The 19,829-nt window shown below is 51.5% G+C and overlaps 1 protein-coding gene across 1 annotated transcript; it reads right to left on the bottom strand.

Moving 5' to 3' along the window:
- Positions 1–3,386: 3,386 nt before the first annotated feature.
- LOC133263742 (olfactory receptor 14C36-like) lies at positions 3,387–4,515 on the bottom strand. Its single transcript, XM_061443620.1, has one exon. The coding sequence runs from the start codon at positions 4,448–4,450 to the stop codon at positions 3,473–3,475; it is 978 nt and encodes a 325-aa protein (XP_061299604.1). The 5' UTR covers positions 4,451–4,515; the 3' UTR covers positions 3,387–3,472.
- Between the last annotated feature and the right edge of the window lie 15,314 nt (positions 4,516–19,829).

Raw genomic sequence — 19,829 nt, 5'->3', positions numbered from 1 at the left:
TCTATCAGATGCCCTTTGTAATCTTCCTGCACTCCGAAACCTCCCCAGTTCCCTGGAAGACAACTGGGAGGCCTTGACAAAAACTACACTGTGAGATATGGCTCATCAGGGTTTAATGATTCCCACGGTGTATTTGGGCTGAGTCCTTGAACATCAGGTGCTGACAGGAGACAGAGGAAACCTCTCAAGAAGTCCAAGTCAGAAACAAAGCCCCAAGTCCCTTCAGCATGAATGGGCCCCACTAAGGGCTGTTACTGACAAAGCCTCCCCAGGGACTCGTTAAAGCAAGTAACTGGAGGCTGTGATTACAGGGAGACAAAGGCGAAGTGCAGTTGTCTGATGGTGCGAAAGCCCTTCGTTTGTTTGATGATGCAGAAAGGCCAAGCCCTGACCACAGCCCTTGGAGAAGCAGAGCCTGAAATCCTGAGAATGAAAGTTCTCCTCATAGGCCTTGATGAAAAAGGCAACTGCCATAGCCCAGGGCACAGAGGCCTTTTGTTCTTTTGGGCCTTTCAGCCATGCCAGAACCCTGCCATCTCTGCTGCAGGCTGTCCTACACTGGCCCATGCCTGCACCTCTTTCCCTTCAGGCTGTTGACCCCCATCTTGCTTTCCCACCCAGCTGTCACCTGGCATTTCTGTACCTTCAGTCCCATCTCTGCACCCATTGCTGTCTGTTCCTTGAAACACAAAGCCATGGGCTGAGCCAGACTTCCTGAGTGACCTCTTGCACCACAAGTCCACCTTTTGAGAGACATTTCTCTTTCCTAACTTTGAGTCTGAACCTTCCAAGCTGCACTTTGCAGAGGTTTCCTTCTCTTCCTGCTAGCGAGAAAAACTACATCATCTCTGAAGTCACATTTCACCTAGTTGTAGGCTGCTACTATAGTGTCAATTCAGCAGGTGGAGTGAATATCCCTCAGCAAGCTGATGTAAAGGAGGTTTCTAGAGGAATGGGTGATGCCATCAGTATAGAGAACTAAGCACCATGGGAGATCAGTGGGAAAAGGCAATGGTCTGGATTGAGAACTTCTTAGCAAGAGCCAAAAAGAAAGGTGGTGTCCTTGGGTGCAAGGTACCCCATGCTCTGGGGACAGGGCACCTCATATGGGACAGCTTCCTGCCTGCAGCACCCTCTCCGCTGCACAAACCCCACACTCTGCCCACACTCACAAGTGTCTCACAGAAGCTTTGCACACCTCACTGCAGCAGGTTCCTGCATTCCCCAGGCTCAGGGATGGATCCTGCATTCCAGTCAAGTTTGGGTAGGGCAGGAGAGGGAGACAGGAAGGTGGGCTCATGGGGCATGATGAGCAGCATTCAGGCACCCCCAGCAGTGGGCATTCCCCATGTGCCATGTGGAGGCATGTTCCCATGAGGGAAAGTTCTCAGATAGCCTGGGCAGGGAGTGGGGGGAAAGTGCAGCCCAGCCCTGGAGAGGGTGCGTTCAGGCAGCTCTCTTGGGGTCTGGCACTGGAGGTGGCTGCTGGCCACGCTCTGCTGCCTACAGCCCTTTGCTTCTCCCCGTGAGAGCTCTCTGATCTGCCCTTTGAAACCATGCTCCCCTGCTTTCAGCACAGGACAGGTGTTTGTGGGGGTTCTTAAGATCACTTTGTGTGTGAAGGCATCATACACAAGTGTTGTAAGCACAGGGCAAATGGGATAGGACTGATGGACACTGCAGCCCTCCTTGCTCTGCACTAAGCTACAAGGAGCTGAGAACTTCTCCCTGTTTCAATATTGTTCTGACTTTCTGTCATACAAAGAATGTTTTATAGCACCCCCCTCCCAAAAAAAAATCAAACAAAAACCACCTCAGCAGTGTTATGCCAGTAAATAAATAACACAGTCCAAATGACTCTAAGGCCGTGCTGATCCTCTCTTGTGCAGCCCAGACTCACTTGAGTCATGAGTACAAGTAGTGAAATTTACAATGAAGTTGGATTTCATCTGAAATCCCTTGTGAACATCACAGGTGGACAAAGCACTGCTTCAGAGCAAAGCTGACTCCCATCCAACCTGGCCTTGAACACTGCCAGGGATGGGGCAGACACAGCTTCTCTGGGTACCCTGTGCCAGTGTCCCACCACTCTCAAAAGGAACAACATCATCTGAATGTCCAAGCTGAATCTCCTTTTTTTCAGCTTAAAGCCATTCCCCCTTGTCCTGTCACTGCACAGCCTCATAAAAAGCCCCTCTCCAGATTTTTTGTAGGCCCTGCTTAGACACGGGAAGATTGCTAAGATGTCTCCCTGGAGCCTTCTCTTCTCCAGGCTGAACACCCCCAGCTCTCAGCCTGTTTCCATTGGAGACGTGCTCCAGCCCTTAGAGCATCTTTGTGACCCTTCATAAGCCCATCAGTGTAGGATCAGAGTGAACAGGGGTTGGAAGGGACCCCAGGATGTCTCAAGTCAAACCCACCAGGAACAGGGTCAGAGCAAGTGGTTCAGGGCTTGATTCAGTGTAAGCTGAAATCCCCAAGGCCAGAGACTGCACAGCCTCTCTGGGTGACCTGATGCAGCACTTGCTTGAGCCGATGGGAACAAGGTTTCCTTCTCTCCTGGCTGAACCTCTCCTCTGTCACTATCCCCCACTGCCTTTTGTCCTCCCACCAGGCACCATGGTGAGGAGCCTGGCTCTGTATTCTCCATGACCTCCTTGCCGCTACAGGCAGCCAGTCCCCAACAGCCTTCCCTTCCCAAGATCTCAGGTCCCCATCAGCTTTCCCTTCTCCAGGCTGGACAAGCCCAGCTTCCTCAGCCTCTCCCCACAGGCACCCTGATCCAGTCCCTGCTTGTCCTGAGGGCCCATTGATAAACCCACACCTGCTTGCCAATAGCATTCCTGAACTGGGGATGTGAAACCTGGATGGAGGATTCCAGATCATCCCTTCCCTTGTTCTCCTGCCGTGCTCCTGCTCATACAGCCCACGATGCTGCTGTCCTCCCTTGCTGCCAGGGCACACGCTGCCTCCTGTCCAGCTCCTGCCCACCCAGACCTTTCCCATGGGCTGTTCTCAGCCAGGCAGCCCCAGCCTGTGCCATTGCAGGGCAGTCCCCTGCAGGGATGCCTGTGTCCCCTGCTCCCCTTCCCAAAACATCCTGAGAGCTCTGCAGCCCCCCCATGCCTTCCCATCGCCCCACACCAGCACAACAGCCCCATTCAATGGGCTCCCCAAGAGCTCTTCCGGCTGCAGGCACAGAGCAGCCATCCCAGAGCTGGAGCAGCCAGAAAGCTGCTTTCATTCCCCTTCATTCCTGCCATGTGAGGACATATCACAGAGAAGAACTTGCTGCAGGATCATTTATTTCCCTTAAATACAATCAGAGACCAGAGTGACACAAAGTCTGTGGGTCACACAACACGAGTGGCAACTTATTTAGGAGATGAAAACTGGCATTTCTATGAAGACAACATCATCACAAATTGAAATAGGAAAACAAATACAAAGCAGGAAAGACAGACATGGCCTGTCATGACCTACACTGGAAGCCCTTTGCAGGGTAAAGCAAGCAGCGTATATCTGCTGAAACACATCTGGTCACCAGCTTCCTCACAGCATCCTTCAGCTCCTGGTTCCTCAGGCTGTAGATGAGGGGGTTCACTGCTGGAGGCACCACCGAGTACAGCACTGACACCACCAGATCCAGGGATGGGGAGGAGATGGAGGGGGGTTTCAGGTAGGCAAATGTGCCACTGCTGAGAAGCAGGGAAAGCACAGCCAGGTGAGGGAGGCACGTGGAAAAGGCTTTGTGGCGTCCCTGCTCAGAGGGCATCCTCAGCACAGCCCTGAAGATCTGCACATAGGACCCCACAATGAAAACAAAACAGCCAACAGCAATCAGGATGCCAACCACAAGAAGCCCAACTTCCCTGAGGTAGGAGTGTGAGCAGGAGAGCTTGAGGATCTGGGGGATTTCACAGAAGAACTGCTCCACAGCATTGCCTCGGCACAGGGGCAGTGAAAATGTATTGGCTGTGTGCAGAAGAGCAGTGAGAAAGCCACTGCCCCAGGCAGCTGCTGCCATGTGGACACAAGCTCTGCTGCCCAGGAGGGTCCCATAGTGCAGGGGCTTGCAGATGGCCACGTAGCGGTCATAGGACATGGCAGTGAGGAGAGAATACTCTGCTGAAAGGAATAAGAGAAAGAAAAAGAGCTGTGCAGCACAACCTGTGTAGGAGATGGTCCTGCTGTCCCAAAGGGAATTGGCCATGGATTTGGGGACAGTGGTGGTGATGCAGCCCAGGTCCAGCAGGGAGAGGTTGAGGAGGAAGAAGTACATGGGGGTGTGGAGGCGCTGGACGCAGGCTGTGCTGGTGATGATGAGGCCGTTGCCCAGGAGCGCAGCCAGGGAGATGCCCAGGAAGAGCCAGAAGTGGCAGAGCTGCAGCTCCCGCGTGTGTGCGAATGGCAGGAGGAGGAACTGGGTGATGGAGCTGCCGTTGGACATCTGCTGCCTCTGGGCATGGGGCACCGTCAGAGGAGAAAAAGGCAGTGACAGGTTAGGACAGGAGGGATGTCAGATACAGAAGTTCAGTTTACACATTCACAACTGAGCACATTTTAGAAGCAGAGGAGAGGTTCTGTGTCATCACCAGTCATGTCATTACACTGCTGAGGCTTCTTCCTAGGTTCAATCAGAAGAGCATTGCTCAGAGCAAAAAGTCTCAGTTCTTTGCAGAACCAAGAGAGCTGCAGTGTCCACCAGTCCTCTCCCACTTGCCCTGTGCTCAAACTTGCACTGCCTGTAAGGTGCCTTCACACACAAATTGATCTTAAGAACTCCAACAAACATCTGTCCTGAGCTGAGACCAGGGGAGAACGGTTTCAAAGGACAGTCCACAGAGCTCTCACGCTGAGAAGCAAAGGGCTGTTGGGGGCAGAGCACGGGCAGCAGCCACCTCCAGTGCCAGACCCCAAGAGAGCTGCCTGAACGCACCCTCCCCAGGGCTGGGCTGCACTTTCCCCCCACTCCCTGCCCTTCCATATCTCTGCTGCCTGGAGCTGTTCCTGCCAGGAGCTGCTGCTCTGTGCCCAGCTCTGCTCCCTCTCAGTGCTCCCAGAGCCCATGCCATGGGCTGTGTGCTCAGCTCTGCCCTGCACACCCCTGCCTGTGCAGGGGCTCAGGAGCAGCTCACACAAGCCCTCTCAAGGCTCTCGGTGCCTCCCCCAAAGCAGAGAAGTAAATTCCCAGCTCCCACTGCCCACCCTGCCCATCAAGAGGAAAAACCATCAAAGCTCAGGATCCTTCCCTATCAGGTAAATGATGCCTCAGTGTCTTTCAGAGGGACCCTCTGAAGAAGTGCTCAGAGTGACGGCAGATTGGAGCAGCATCACCCACCCAGCACTTCCCTTCCCTGACAGGGGCTGTTCCCTTCCCCTCAGCTCCCCCCAAGCTCTATGGGGAGCTCCAGGGCAGGCCGGGTGCTGACCCTGGCAGGCAGCAGAGTCCCTGCCCCTGCACACAGCCTTTGGGCTGCAGGGACCCTGCTGCAAGGGCAGCGCTGGGCACCCCTGCCTGCACACCCACATTCACACCCTGCAGCCAGCCCCGGCACAAGGTACCTGCCTTGTCCTGTCCCTGCATGGTGCAGAGAGAAGCCCTGCTCTGCAGCACATCCTCCTCCTTATCTACACAGAGAGAAACTGCAGCTGCATTGCCCTGCACCCAGTGCCTTACCACAAACAGGACTGGGAAGGTTTCTCCTTCAGAAGGTTCCTCCTCCTCCTCCTCAGCATCCTCCACTGCCAAGTGCCTTTAAGCGCCCTGTGTCTCGCAGGTCTCCAATCAGTCCCAGCTTAGCAGCAGAGGCCCAGCCCAAGGTGGCTCTGCCTCTGCCCCCTGGGCTCCTTCCAGGCCTCCCTGGGGCTCCAGGGAAACACCATGGGAAACAGCTTGAAGCAAGCAATGATCTTCCCTCCCTCAGCTGGGAGGCACACTGCCTTCCTGCAGTGCCATTTCTCTGATGATACAAAGATTTACGGATAAAAATCTTCGTTTCTTACAATCAATCAATTATTTTCAAAAATGGCCCTTTGAGAACATCAAGTCCAACCATTAACCTATCTCTGGGAAGTCCACACACTGAGCATGAGAACATCTCTGGTGGGATACCCTGTTTGGATGGTCAGCAACAGCAACTGGGGCTTTAAAGTTGAATTTTACATCCTACCTTAATTTCACTAATTTATATCCTATTCTGTTTGTTGTTAAACATTCTTCTATACATTAGAGCATAGAAATCAGTTATGTTCATGCAGAAACCTGTCCATATATATAATTGTATTTAAACCCATTTAAGAAATTCTTAACGACTAAGCAACCAAGTGTCAGGTTGGATATTTAATTGCAAGTGGGTGTATATCAGCTTCAATATCAAGTGCTGTTAGAAATCCTGTGATTGAGTTTACAAATGCAAACTGCTGCTAGCTGGCATTTGTGATCCTTCAGATGAATACCAGGCTGATGGAATTCAGGTGCACGCAGACTGCTCTCAGAGAGGGAGCATAGAAAGCAAAGAGATCCAATCTGAACCTTGTGACTCAACAAGAGGGTCTCCCTTATTCCTTTCTGTTTGCAGTTTCTATACACATGATTTCAGTTCAGTGCTGTGTAAATCACTTGAATCCAGTCTTGGATAAATCCTTGCCAAGTCTGACACAATCTCTTTTTGTAGATGGTGGAGTGGGGCCTCGCCACCAAATCCTGAGGAATCCTGCTTTTAGAAATTCACATTAAAATCACTTTTGCTGGTATCTGTGGAAGTGATTCTTTCAGCATTCTTTCTAAACAGTTTCATAAGGGGCATGAGGAACATCTCTGGGAAACACATTCCAGTGTTTCACCACCCTCCCCGGAAAGAATTTCTTCAGGGAACATAGTTTCTGTTTCACTGCAGAGAAAGGAGGCAGGAGAGAAGGGGTGGGGAGCACGCACCCCAGCCCCGACTCCGCACAGGGCAGCGAGGGGTGCTGCTCTACACTACAGCACAGCTGGGCTGAACTGAGTCAGTGCTTACACAGAAACCTGTCCTTGTCCCTGATGAAGCTCTACAGCCCACAGGCTTCTCCACAAGTACCAGCCCAGCTGTTTTTCTGGTCACGTCTTGCACAGTGTCACAAGCTGTGGCACAAGGGGAGGCCCTTGTTGCTGTTTCTCCTGGAACACAGGGAAGTAGAAAATGAAATACTTTTTTTAATAATGAAACCCATTCCAGTGACCACGGAAAATATGGAACAAGATGCTAGAGCCCTACAGGTTTTACCAGGAAGAGCAACAATTAGCTAAAAATTCCCTCCTGAGCTGTTTCCTTTCCCAGCCCATGGATACTTTCCTCAGTAACTTTCAAGTGCACATGGCACAGCAAGAGATCTGTGTGTGTGCTGCACGTGAAGGTGAACAGTTCCTTTTGGTGGTAGAGCTGTAAAGTCAGATTTATCTCCAAAGCAACTCAACCATGGACCAAGGATGAGTCAGGGAATTTTCAGCTGTACCTGCAGTGCCCTGCAAAAGCAAGGCAAGACAGGGGCAGGATGTGCAAGGCAACGCAGGGCAAGGCGAGGCGAGGCAAGGCAAGGCAAGGCAGGGCAAAACAAGTTATGGCAAGGCAAGGCAAGGTAAGGCAAGGCCAGGAAGGGCAGGGCAGGGCAGGGTAAGGCAGGGCACAGAGAGGTAGGGCAAGGCAGGACAAGGAAGTTCAAGGCAGGACAAGGAAGTTCAAGGCAGATCAAGGCAAGGCGAGGTAAGGCAAGGCAATGCCAGGAAAGGCAAGGCAAGACAACGAAAGGCAAGGCGAGTCAAGGTATGGCAAGGCAGGGTAAGTCAGGGCAATTAAGTTCAAGGCAGATCAAGAAAAGGCAAGGCAAGGCAGGGCAAGGCAAGGCAATGAAAGGCAGGGCAATGCAAGGCAAGGCAAGTCAAGGCTAGGGAATGCCAGGCAAGGCAAGGCAAGGCAATGCCAGACAAGGCCAGGCATGGTAAGGCAAGGGAAGGCAAGTGAAGGCAAGGCTAGGCCAGCCCAGGAAAGGCAAGGCAAGGCAAGGGAAGGCAAGGCTAGGTCAGCCCTGAAAGGCCAAAGCAAGGCAAGGCAAGGCAAGCCCTGCAAGGCCAGGACAGGCCACATCAAGCAGGGCAAGACCAGGCTAGGCCAGGACAGTCAAGGCAATGCAAGGTACGGCAAGGCAATTCAATGCAAGGCAAAGCAAGGCCAGGCCAAGCCATGCCAGGAAAGGCCAGGCAACATAAGTCAATGCAATACAAGACCAGGCAATGCAAGGCAAGGAAAGACAAGGCAAGGACAGGTAAGGCCAGGCAAGGACAAGCTAGGCCAGTCTAGGCAAGGCAAGGCAAGGAAATGCAAGGCAAGTAAAAGCAAGGCAACGCAAGGCCAGGGAAGGCAAGGCAATGAGAGGCAAGGCCAGGCAAGGCAAGACAAGGCCAGGCAAGGAAATGTCAGGCAAGGCCAAGCCAGGCAAGACCAGGCAAGTCCAGGCAATGCACAGCAAGGCAATACAAGGCAAGGCATTACAAGGCAAGGCAATAGAAGGAAGGCACGTCAAGGCAAGGCCAGGCCAGGCCAAGTCAGGCAAGGCTAGGCAAGGCAAGTGTCATGGTTTAAAACTAGTCAGGCAGCTCATTCACTCACTCACTCCCCCAGTTCTTGCCCTCCCCCTACTCCCAGAGGGACGGAGAGGAGAATTTAAAAGAATGCAACTCCCACGGGTTGCAATAAGAACAGTTTAGTAACGCAGGTATAACACAAATCACTACTGCTACCACCAAGAATAATAATGATAAAGGAAGGAACAAGGGAAGAGAATACAACACCTCAGCACCAGCCGACCGATAACTCGCCCCGCAGCATGACCAAGCACCGACCAATACCTCCTCTAACCTGGAGTCCTAGCCCTTCCAGGTAACTCTCAGTTACATCCTGGGAATGACGTGTAGTGGTATGGAATACCTCTTTGGTCAGTTTGGGTCAGGTGTCCTGTCTCTGCTTCCTCCCAGCTTCCCCTCCTCCCTGGCAGAGCATGAGGCTCACAAAGTCCTTGGTCAGAGGAAACATTGGTGTTATCAGCTCTGTTCCCAGGCCGAAAGTCAAAACACAACGCTGAACCAGCTACTAAGAAGGAGAAATAAGACTGCTACTGCTAAACCAGTTGCATACCATTCACGTCATGCTCAGATCCTACATTTTCAATGTGCCATTGCTCTTACATATATTCATCCATGTATACACACAGTGAGAAAGAGATCATTTCTTAGTGCATGGACCAATCCCTATAAAGCTGCTGAGTCCATCCGGTCCATGATACCGGGTTTCATCTCTTATAACAGTCTTTCAGAACAGGAGAGGCTGTGTGCAGTGTTCACACACATGAATCAATTAGCGTCCATTGTTAAGTCCACCCCTCCATCATGAGTCCATCTCTATGTTGCATCTCTACCCTGATGGCCTGAAGTGCCATGGGCCCACGGGGCTTAAAATAATTCACTGTCCCCTTCAGCAGTTTCTGCCCCTTGTTGCTGGGGACTCCATACAGCTGCCTTCCATCTCCGATGCTTCCAAAGCACTGGAGGGGCCAAGTGGACTAGATACTTGCCCATACTGTCCCACACACCCTGCCACTCATGACTGTACAGCTTTGAGGAAAATCTCTTGGTGCTCCTATATTGTCGTCTAACTGTAGACAAGACCCAAACCCGACTCTGCTTAACTTTTGAGATGAGACAAAATGGTGGTGGGTAAAACACACTCTGTGTGTGTGCCAACATGCTGATCCCCACCACAATCAGCAGGCAGGTCCCAAGGGTACCCAAACGCCATTCAAAACCTTCAGACCTCTCAAAGGATGCTACTGTACTTGTCACTGGGGCTGGGGTAGCTGCTGTGCTTGCCGGCACTCCCACCACCAGCTTCCTTTTTCCTGAGTACAGCTCTTCCTCCTCTGCCTTGCTGTGAAATGCTGCGTGCTCTCCTGCATCCTCCTGGGGCTCGGCTGGCAGCTTCCAGGGAATGCTCTCAGCCGTCATGGGGCTGGGCTTGGTCACGGGTCTCGGCTCCTCCACCGCCTTCTCCCGCAGCTCTGCAGCCACCTCCTTCTGCCCCTTGACAGCCCTGACATCCCCCACCAGCAGCCGCTGCCTGCCGGCCTCCAGCCCCGCTCACACCGCCGCTTGGTCCCGGGGCCGCTCTCCCAGGCCAGTTCGGTAGCTGGTGGCTCCCACGGCTGCTCCCCCTCGGCTCCCCGCAGCCTCTCAAAGATGGATTCGAGGACTAGGGCCAGGGCGGGGAAGAGCAGCGTACAGGTACAGGTACAAGTCCACAGCCACGTCCATCCCGCCCTGCTGCTGGAGCCTCCCCGTATTACAAGTTATTGCCATGACAGGATAAGGGGGAATGGCTTTAAGCTGAAAAAAAGGGGGATTTAGCTTGACTTTAGGAGGAAGTTGTTCCCTTTGAGGGTGGCGGGACACTGGCACAGGGTGCCCAGAGAAGCTGTGGCTGCCCCATCCCTGGCAGTGTTCAAGGCTGGATTGGATGGGAGTCAGCTTTGCTCTGAAGAAGAGATTTGTCCAGCTCTGGTTTTCACAACGCATGTCAGATGAAATCCAACTTGGTTGTAAAGTTTTCTACATGTACTCATGATTCGGATGCATGTGGGCTGCACAACTGAAGCTCAGCATGGGTTTGGTGTCATTTTGTCTGTGTTATTTATTTACAGGCATAACATTCCTGAGGTTGTTTTGGGGGGTATAAAATATTATTTCTTTGAAAGAAAATCAGAAGAGTATTGAATCAGGGAGAAGTTCTCATCTCTTTGAAACTTAGTGCAGAGGCAGGGGAGCTGCAGCACACATCAGTCCTTTCCCATTTCCCCTGTGCTCAAACTTGCACTGCCTGTAAGATGCCTTCACACACAAACTGATCTTAAGAACCCCCACAGAAATCTGTCCTGTGCGGAGAGCAGGGCAGCACGGTCTCAAAGGGCTGGTCACAGAGCTCCCATGACCAGAAGCAGAGGACTGCATGCAGAAGAGCATGGCCAGCAGCCACCTCCAGTGCCAGACCGCAAGAGAGCTGCCTGAATGCACCCTCCCCTTTAGATCCGCTTGCTGAGAGATATTCAATGCATCTCTTAAATTGACACTATAGTAGCAGCCTACAACTAGGTGAAATGTGGCTTCAGAGATGATGTAGTTTTTCTTGCTAGCAGGAAGAGAAGGAAACCTCTGCAAAAAGCAGCCTGGAAGGTTCAGACTCAAAGTTAGGAAAGAGAAATGTCTCTCAAAAGGTGGACTTGTGGTGCAAGAGGTCACCCAGAGGGAGTCTGGCTCAGCCCATGGCTTTGTGTTTCAAGGGTGCAGAGATGGGACTGAAGGTACAGAAATGCCAGGTGAGAGATAGGTGGGAAAGCAAGATGGGGGTCAACAGCCTGAAGGGAAAGATGTGCAGGCATAGGCCAGTGTAGGACAGCCTGCAGCAGAGATGACAGGGTTCTGGCATGGCTGAAAGGCCCGAAAGAACAAAAGGCCTCTGTGCCCTGGGCTATGGCAGTTGCCTCTTTCATCAAGGCCTATGAGGAGAACTGTCTTGCTCAGAATTTCAGGCTCTGCTTCTCCAAGGGCTGTGGTCAGGGCTTGGCCTTTCTGCATCATCAAACAAACCAAGGGTTTTCTCACCATCAGACACCTGCACTTTGCCTTTGTCTCCCTGTAATCACAGCCTGCAGTTACTTGCTTTAACAAGTCCCTGGGGAGGCTTTGTCAGCATCAGCCCTCAGTGGGGCTCATTAATGCTGAAGGGACTTGGGGCTTTGTTTCTGACTTGGACTTCTTGAGAGGTTTCCTCAGTCTCCTCTCAGCCCCTGAGGTTCACAGACTCAGCCCAAATACACCATGGGACTCATTAAACCCTGTTGAGCCATGTCTCCCCGTGTAGTTTTTGTCAAGTCTTCCAGATTGTCTTCCAGGGTACTGGGGAGGTTTCCGAGTGCAGAAAGATTACAAAGGGCATCTGATAGAAGTTATTTGACAGGGTTACTTGAAAGGAAAATCTACGAAAGATGAGAGGAATGAAGGATGTTGTGTAACAGGCAGGACAGTGGCAGTGCAGTTACAGGGGAATATCGGCATTCCTTTGGGATCCCCCTTGTGAAAGGCCATTGGATTGGCAGAGGTCTCTTGGGAGAGAGGACAAGGACATGTTGCAGTTACCTTTGATAAAGGTGCCAAGGGCAACCCAGGGGAGCCCAGGCTGTACAAGCTGCCTTTGGTGAGGCTTGTGCCAGCATCAGAGTCCTCTTGGGTGACACCTCTGGACACCTAAAAGCCGTCCGAAGGGTAACTCCTGCCTGGCCAAGCTGAGAGCCTGCAGTTGTGCATGAGGAGGCAAAGAGTGGATGTGGTTTCCCTCAGCTTCAGCACGGCTCTTGGGTGGACAAAGAGGAGGGTGAAGCACTTGTGTCAGCAGAGGCAGCTCCAACAGTTGAGGAGCCACCAGGGACATCCCAGGCACCAGGAGATGCAGGTGCCTGCTCCCGGGCTGTCACCTCCACAGCCACCACGACACCACAAGGAGCAGCACCAGCCAGGGCCCTTCTCCTGCCCCAGTACCCACAGAGCCAGCAGTGCCACCATGAGTCAGGAATGTTGGGCGCTGGGCCCCCAGGTGAAGGCAGACCAGGTCGACAACACCACAGGGCTGAGGTGCCTCTAGCCTCTGACAGTGGCAGCAGGAGGCCAGAGAGACGCTGCTGCTGCAGTGCACGGCTCTGCGTGTGCAAGGTGATCTCAGAGAAAACTCCAGGAACAAACTCACCACCAAAGTTTTCAAGCTGACAAGCAGGTATTCTTTCTTGCGGCGCCGGGATGCACGGGGCATAGCTCCTCCTAATGTGTGTCTCTCAACTGCCACACAAGCCGTCCCTCCATAGTCCCTGGGCATACATACACATTCATAAGGCTACATATGGACTACATCATTTTCCAGAAAGTTCCCTGCCTGCGTACAGAATTGTGGTGGTGGTGTCTGAGGGTCATTTACTTCTTCCAACAATCTTCATCACTTTGAGGGATCATAGAGAAGTCATAGAGGAGTCTTAGAGGAGTCATAGAGAAGTGATAGAGGAGTCTTAGTGTCATAGAATCATAGAATCATAGAATAATTAGGGCTGGAAGGGACCTGAAGATCATCCAGTTCCAACCCCCCTGCTGTGGGCAGGGACACCTCACACTAAACCATATCACCCAAGGCCTCGTCCAACCTGGTCTTGAACACTGCCGGGGATGGAGCATTCACAACCTCCCTGGGCAACCCATTCCCGTGCCTCACCACCCTCACAGGAAAGAATTTCCTCCTTACATCCAATCTAAACTTCCCCTGTTTAACTCGTTACCCCTTGTCATAGAGGAATCATTCAGGAATCATAGAGGAGTCATAGAAGAGTCAAAAACAGTCATAGAGGAGTCATAAAGGAGTCATAGAGGAGTCATAGAGGGGTCATAGAGGAGACATAGAAAAGTCGTAGAGGAGTAATAGAGAAGTCATAATAGAGTCATAGTGGAGTCATATAGGAGACATAGTGTCATATTCTTAGATGTGTCACAGAGGAGTCATAGTGCAATCATAGATCAGTCATAGTGGAGTCATAGAGGAGTCATAGAGGAGGCATATTGGAGGCATAGAGGAGTCATAGAGGAGTCACACAGGAGTCATAGAGGAGTCATAAAAGAGTCATATAGGAGTCATAGAGGAGTAATAGAGTCATAGAGGATTCATGGAAGAGACTTAGAGTAGTCATGTTGGAGTCACAGAAGAGTCATAGTGGAGTCCTTGAGGAGTCATAGAGTCGTAGAGGAGTCACACAGGAGTCATAGGAGTCATAGAGAAGTGGTAGAGGTGTCCTAGAGGAGTGAGAGAGGAGTCATAGAGGATTAATAGAGGTGTCATAGAGGAGTCACAGTGTCATAGATTGATAGAGGATCCATACAGGAGTCATCAAGGACTCATATGGAAGTCATAAAGGAGTTTATAGTGGAATCATTGTGGTATCAAAGAGGAGTCATAGTGTCATAGAGAAGTCATAGAAGAATTGTAGATGACTTGTAGAGGAGTCGTACAGGAATCAACGAGGTTTTATAGAGGTGTTATAGAGGAGACATGTGTCGTGGTTTAAACCCAGTCAGGTAACTTGTTCACTCACTCCCAGTGAGTGGTGCCGAGCTGACAACAATCGAGGTCCGTGTCCCCCTCCCCCCCCCCCCGCCGGGATTGTCCCCCACTCCCGGAGGAACGGGGAGGAGGATCGAAAAAAAGTGCAACTCCCACGGGTTGAGACAAGAACAGTCCAGCAACCAATGTACACAAATCACCACCGCTACTATCAACTACAACAATGATAAGGGAAAATAACAAGGGAAGAGAATACGATACCACCGGCCAAGAAAACCAGTTCCACCCGGAAGCCCCTGTCCTTCCGGGTAACTCCCAGTCACCCCCCACCCCGGCCATGACGTGCTGTGGTATGGAATACCTCCCTGGCTAGCCCAGGTCAGGCGCCCCGTCTCTGCTTCCTCCCGGCTTCCCCTCCTCCCTGGCAGAGCATGAGCCTCACAAAGTCCTTGGTCAGGGTAAACATCACTTAACAACAACTGAAAACATTGACTTCACCAACACTGTTCTCAGGCTGGAAGTCAAAACACAGCACTGCACCAGCTAGCACAAAGGAAAAAAAAAAAAAAATGACTGCTACTGCTGAACCCAGGACAACATGGAAGAATCGTAGAGGATTCATAGATGAGTCCTAGTGGAGTCATAGAGGATTCATAGAAGAGTCACAGATGGGTCATAGAGGGGTCATAGAGGATTCATAGTAGAGTCATAGACAGGTCTTAGAGGCAGCATAATAGGTTCATAGTGGAGTTGTAGGGGGTCATAGAAGCATCTTAAAGGGGTCATAGAGGGGTCATAGTGTAGTCATAGAGGGGTCATAGAGGTGTCTTAGAGTTGTCATAGAGGAGACATAGAAGAGTCATAGAGGAGTCATAGTGTAGTCATAGAGGTGTCTTAGAGGAGTCAAGTGTCATAGATTCCTAGAGGAGCCGTAGAGGAGTCATAGAGGAGTCATACAGGAGTCATACACGAGTCATAGTGGAGTCAAAGAAGAGTCATAGGAGAGTCATATTGGAATAATAGAAGAGTCCTAGTGTCATAGATTCATAGAGCAGTCATCGAGGTGTCATACAGATGTCATAGAGTCGTTATAGAGGAGTCATAGAGGCGCCATAGAGGAGTCTTAGAGGAGTCATAGAGGAATCATAGAGGCATCTTAGAGTTGTCATAGAGGAGACATAGAAGAGTCATAGAGGAGTCATAGAGAGTAATAGTGGGGTCTTAGAGGAGTCATAGAGGAGTCGTAGAGGAGTCATAGATGAGTCATAGTAGAGTCATCTAGGAGTCATAGAGGAGTCTTAGAGGAATTGTAGGGGAGTGAGTCATGGAGAAGTTAGACACAGAAGAGTCTTACAGTCATAGAGGTGCCTTAGCGGAATTGTAGGGGAGTGAGTCATGGAGAAGTTAGACACAGAAGAGTCTTACAGTCATAGAGGTGCCTTAGCATCGTAGTGGAGTCATAGAGGAATCATAGAGGCGTCATAGGGGCATCATAGAGGAGTCATAGGGGCGTCACTGAGGAGTCTTAGAGGAGTCATAGAGGACTCCTCGAGGTGTCACATAGAGGGGTCTTAGGGGACTCTTAGAAAGGTCATTGGCGAGTGTCCTGGGTTTAGCAGTAGCAGTCATTTTTCTCCTTCTTAGTAGCTGGTGCAGTGCTGTGGTTTTGACTTTCGGCCTGGGAACAGAGCTGGTAACACCAATGTTTTTAGTTTCTGCTCAGATGTTTTGGTCTGACGAAGGACTTTGTGAGCCTCATGCTCTGCGAGGGAGGAGGGGAATCCGGGAGGAATCTGAGCCAGGACACCTGACACAAAGTGGCCAAAGAAGTATTCCAAGCCACATCATGTCATGCCCAGGATGTAACAGGGAGTTAGCCGGAACGGCTAGATGACTGCTGGGTTGGACTAGGTTGGTGCTTGATCGGGCTGGGGGGGTGAGTTATCAGTCGGCTGGTGGTGAGATGTTGTATTGTCTTCCCTTGTTATTTCCTTTATCATTATTATTATTGTTGGTTGCAGTAGTGATGTGTGTTAGACCTTAGTTACTAAACTGTTCTTATCTCAACCCAGGGGAGTTGCATTCTTTTTGATTCTCCTCTCCGTCCCTCTGGGAGTAGGGAGCAGGAAAGAAGGGCAGGAGTGAGTGAACAAGTTGCCTGACTGGTTTTAAACCACAGCAGTTCTTTTTGGCGCCTAACGTGGGGCACAAGGGTTGAGATAACGACAGATCTGACCCGATTAATAGTCACTCATCACAATGCCGATTTATTGGCTCTCAGAATTATTCCTTTTCATCTCACATTTTCAGACTGTTGTAACTTACTTAGAGCCAGTATTTGTGTCTTAGTGTTTATCAAGTGTGGGGTTTGGGCTAGGGTTCTTGTCTGGCCTTGCTTTATGGCAATCACTTGTAATATGGGTGGGCTCCAGCAGCAGGGTGGGACGGACGTGGCAGTGGACTTGTACCTGTACGCTGCTCTTCCCTGTCCTGGCCCTCGTCCTCGCCTCCATCTTCGAGAGGCTGTGTGGAGCCGATGGGGGAGTGGCCCAGTTAGCTGGCAGCTGCCAAACTGGCCCGGGAGAGGGGCCCCGCGGACCAAGCAGCGGTGGGAGCAGTGCTGGAGGCCGGCAGGCAGCAGCTGCTGGTGGGGGATGTCAGGGCTGTCGAGGGGCAGAAGGAGGTGGCTGCATAGCAGCTGGAGAAGGTGGTGGAGGAGCCTAGATGGCTGTATATATGTAAGAGCAATGGCATATTGAAAATGTAGAATCTGAGCACGACGTGAATGGTATGCAATAAGGGCTGGATACTGGTTTAGCAGTAGCAGTCATATTTCTCCTTCTTAGTAGCTGGTTCAGCGTTGTGTTTTGACTTTCGGCCTGGGAACAGAGCTGATAACACCAATGTTTTTAGTTTTTGCAAAGTCATGTTTCCTCTGACCAAGGACTTTGTGAGCCTCATGCTCTGCCAGGGAGGAGGGGAAGCCATGAGGAAGCAGAGACAGGATACCTGACCCAAACTGACCAAAGAGTTATACCTATGTTATTAAACTGTTCTTATCTCAGCCCATGGGAGTTGCATTCTTTTCGGTTCTCCTCTCCGTCCCTCTGGGAGTAGGGGGAGGGCAAGAAGGGGGGAAGTGAGTGAACGAGCTGCCTGACTGGTTTTAAATCACGACACTTGCCTTGCCTAGCCTTGCCTGACTTGGCCTGGACTGGCCTTGCTTTGACGTGCCTTACATTCACTGCCTTGCCTTGTAATGCCTTGCCTTGTATTGCCTTGCTGTCCATTGCCTGGACTTGCCTGGCCTTGCCTTGCCTGGCCTTGCCTTGTCTTGTCTGGCCTTGCCTTGCATTGCCTTGCCTTGCCTGGCCTGGACTGGCCTAGCCTGGCCTTGCCTGGCCTTGCCTTGTCTTTCCTTGCCTCTCATTGACTGGTCTTGCCTTGCATTATCTTGCCTGGCCTTTCCTGGCATGGCTTGGCCTGCCCTTGCTTTGCCTTGCATTGAATTGCCTTGCCGTACCTTGCATTGCCTTGACTGTCCTGGCCTAGCCTGGCCTTGCCCTGCTTGACGTGGCCTGTCCTGGCCTTGCAGGGCATTCCTTGCCTTGTTTTCCCTTGACCTTCCTGTTCTGGCCTGGCCTTGCCTTGCCTTGCCTTGCCTTACCATGCCTGGCCTTGCCTGGCATTGCCTTGCCTTGCCTTGCTTTGCCTTGCCTTGCCTTGTCTTGCCTCGCCTTGCCTTGCCTCGCCTTGCCTTGCGTCTCCTAGCCATGCCTTTCCTTCCCTTACCATGCCTTGCCTTACCTTGCCTTTTCTTGCCTTCCCTTGAATTGACTTCCCTTGCCTTACCTTCCCTTGCCATGCCTTGCTATGATTTTCCTTCCCTTGCCATTCCTTGTCTTGCTCTGCCTTGCTATGCCTTGCTTTGCTTTGTCTTGCCTGGCCTTCACTTGCCTTGCCTTGCCTGGCCTTCCCTTGCCTTGCCATGCCTTGCCGTGCCTTTAATTCTCTTGCCATGCCATGTCTTGCCTTCCCTTGTCTTACCTTGCCTTCCCTCACATTGCCATCTCTTGCAATGACTTTCCTTCCCTTGCCATGCCATGCCTTGCCTTGCCTTCACATTGCCTTGCCTTGCCTAGCCTTGCCATGCCTTTCCTTCCCTTGCTTTTTCTTGACTTGCCTCGCCTTGACTCGATTTGCCCTGACTTGCCTAGCCTCGCCTTGCCTCGCCTTGCCTTGCCTTGTCTTGCCTCGCCTTGCCTCGACTCACAATGAATTTCCTTCCCTTGCCTTGCCATGCCTTGCCTTGCATTGCCTCGCCTCGCGTCGCCTCATGTCGCCTGACCTCTCCTCACCTCGCGATGACTTTCCGTCCCTTGCCATGCTTTGCCTTGCCTTGCCTTCCATTGCCTCGCATCGCATCGCCTCGCCATGCCATTCCTTCCTTTGCCATGCCTGCCTTTCCTGGCCTTGACTTGTCTTGCCATGTATTCCCTTGCCTTGCCATGCCTTGCCATGCCTTTCCTTCCCTTGCCATGCTTTTCCTTCCCTTGCCATGCCTTGCCTTGCCTCAGCTTGCCTGGCCTTGCCTGGCTTTGCCTTGCCTTGCCTTGCCTGGCCTGGCCTGGCCTCTCATGGCCTTGCCTGTCCTTGCCCTGCCTTGCCTAACCTAGAGTTGCATTGCCTTGACTTGCCTTGCCTTACCTTCAGTTTCCTTGCCTTGTCTTGCCTTGCCATTTCTTTCCTTGCTTGACTTGCCTTCCCTGGCCTTGCATTGCCTTCCCTTGATTTGCCTTCCTTTATCTTGCATTGCCTTGCCTTGCCTGGCCTTGCTTGACACAGATCCCTTGCTGTGCCATGTGCACTTGCCAGTTACTGAGGAAAGTATCCATGGGCTGGGAAAGGAAACAGCGCAGGAGGGAATTTTTAGTTAGTTGCTGATCTTCCTGGTAAAACCTGTAGGGCTCTAGCATCTTGTTCCATCTTTTCCGTGGTCACTGGAATGGGTTTCATTGTTAAAAAAAGTATTTCATTTTCTACTTCCCTGTGTTCCAGGAGAAACAGCAACAAGGGCCTCCCCTTGTGCCACAGCTTGTGACACTGTGCAAGACGTGACCAGAAAAACAGATGAGCTGGTACTTGTGGAGAAGCCTGTGGGCTGTAGAGCTTCATCAGGGACAAGGACAGGTTTCTGTGTAAGCACTGACTCAGTTCAGCCCAGCTGTGCTGTAGTGAAGAGCAGCACCCCTCGCTGCCCTGTGCGGAGTCGGGGCTGGAGTGCGTGCTCCCCACCCCTTCTCTCCTGCCTCCTTTCTCTGCAGTGAAACAGAAACTATGTTCTCTGAAGAAATTCTTTCCGGTGAGGGTGGTGAGACACTGGAAAGTGTCTCCCAGAGAAATCCCGCATGCCTCTTGTGAAACTGTTTAGGATTGCTGAAAGAATCACTTCCACAGATACCAGCAAAAGTGATTTTAATGTGAATTTCTAAAAGCAGGATTCCTCAGGATTTGGTGGTGAGGCCCCACTCCACCATCTACAAAAAGAGATTGTGTCAGACTTGGCAAGGATTTATCCAGGATTGGATTCAAGTGATTTATACAGCATTGAACTGAAATCATGTGTATAGAAACTGCAGACAGAAAGGAATA

Source organism: Pezoporus flaviventris, unplaced genomic scaffold, assembly GCF_033815535.1.
Source record: "Pezoporus flaviventris isolate CSIRO_AGI_PZ_B2104156 unplaced genomic scaffold, CSIRO_AGI_Pfla_v1 ptg000452l, whole genome shotgun sequence".
NCBI lineage: Eukaryota > Metazoa > Chordata > Aves > Psittaciformes > Psittacidae > Pezoporus > Pezoporus flaviventris.
This window is presented reverse-complemented; position numbering and strand designations above follow the sequence as displayed.

Excerpts from the sequence above, each read along its gene's own strand:
- LOC133263742 (XM_061443620.1), bottom strand. The coding sequence starts at position 4,450 with ATGTCCAACGGCAGCTCCATCACCCAGTTCCTCCTCCTGCCATTCGCA.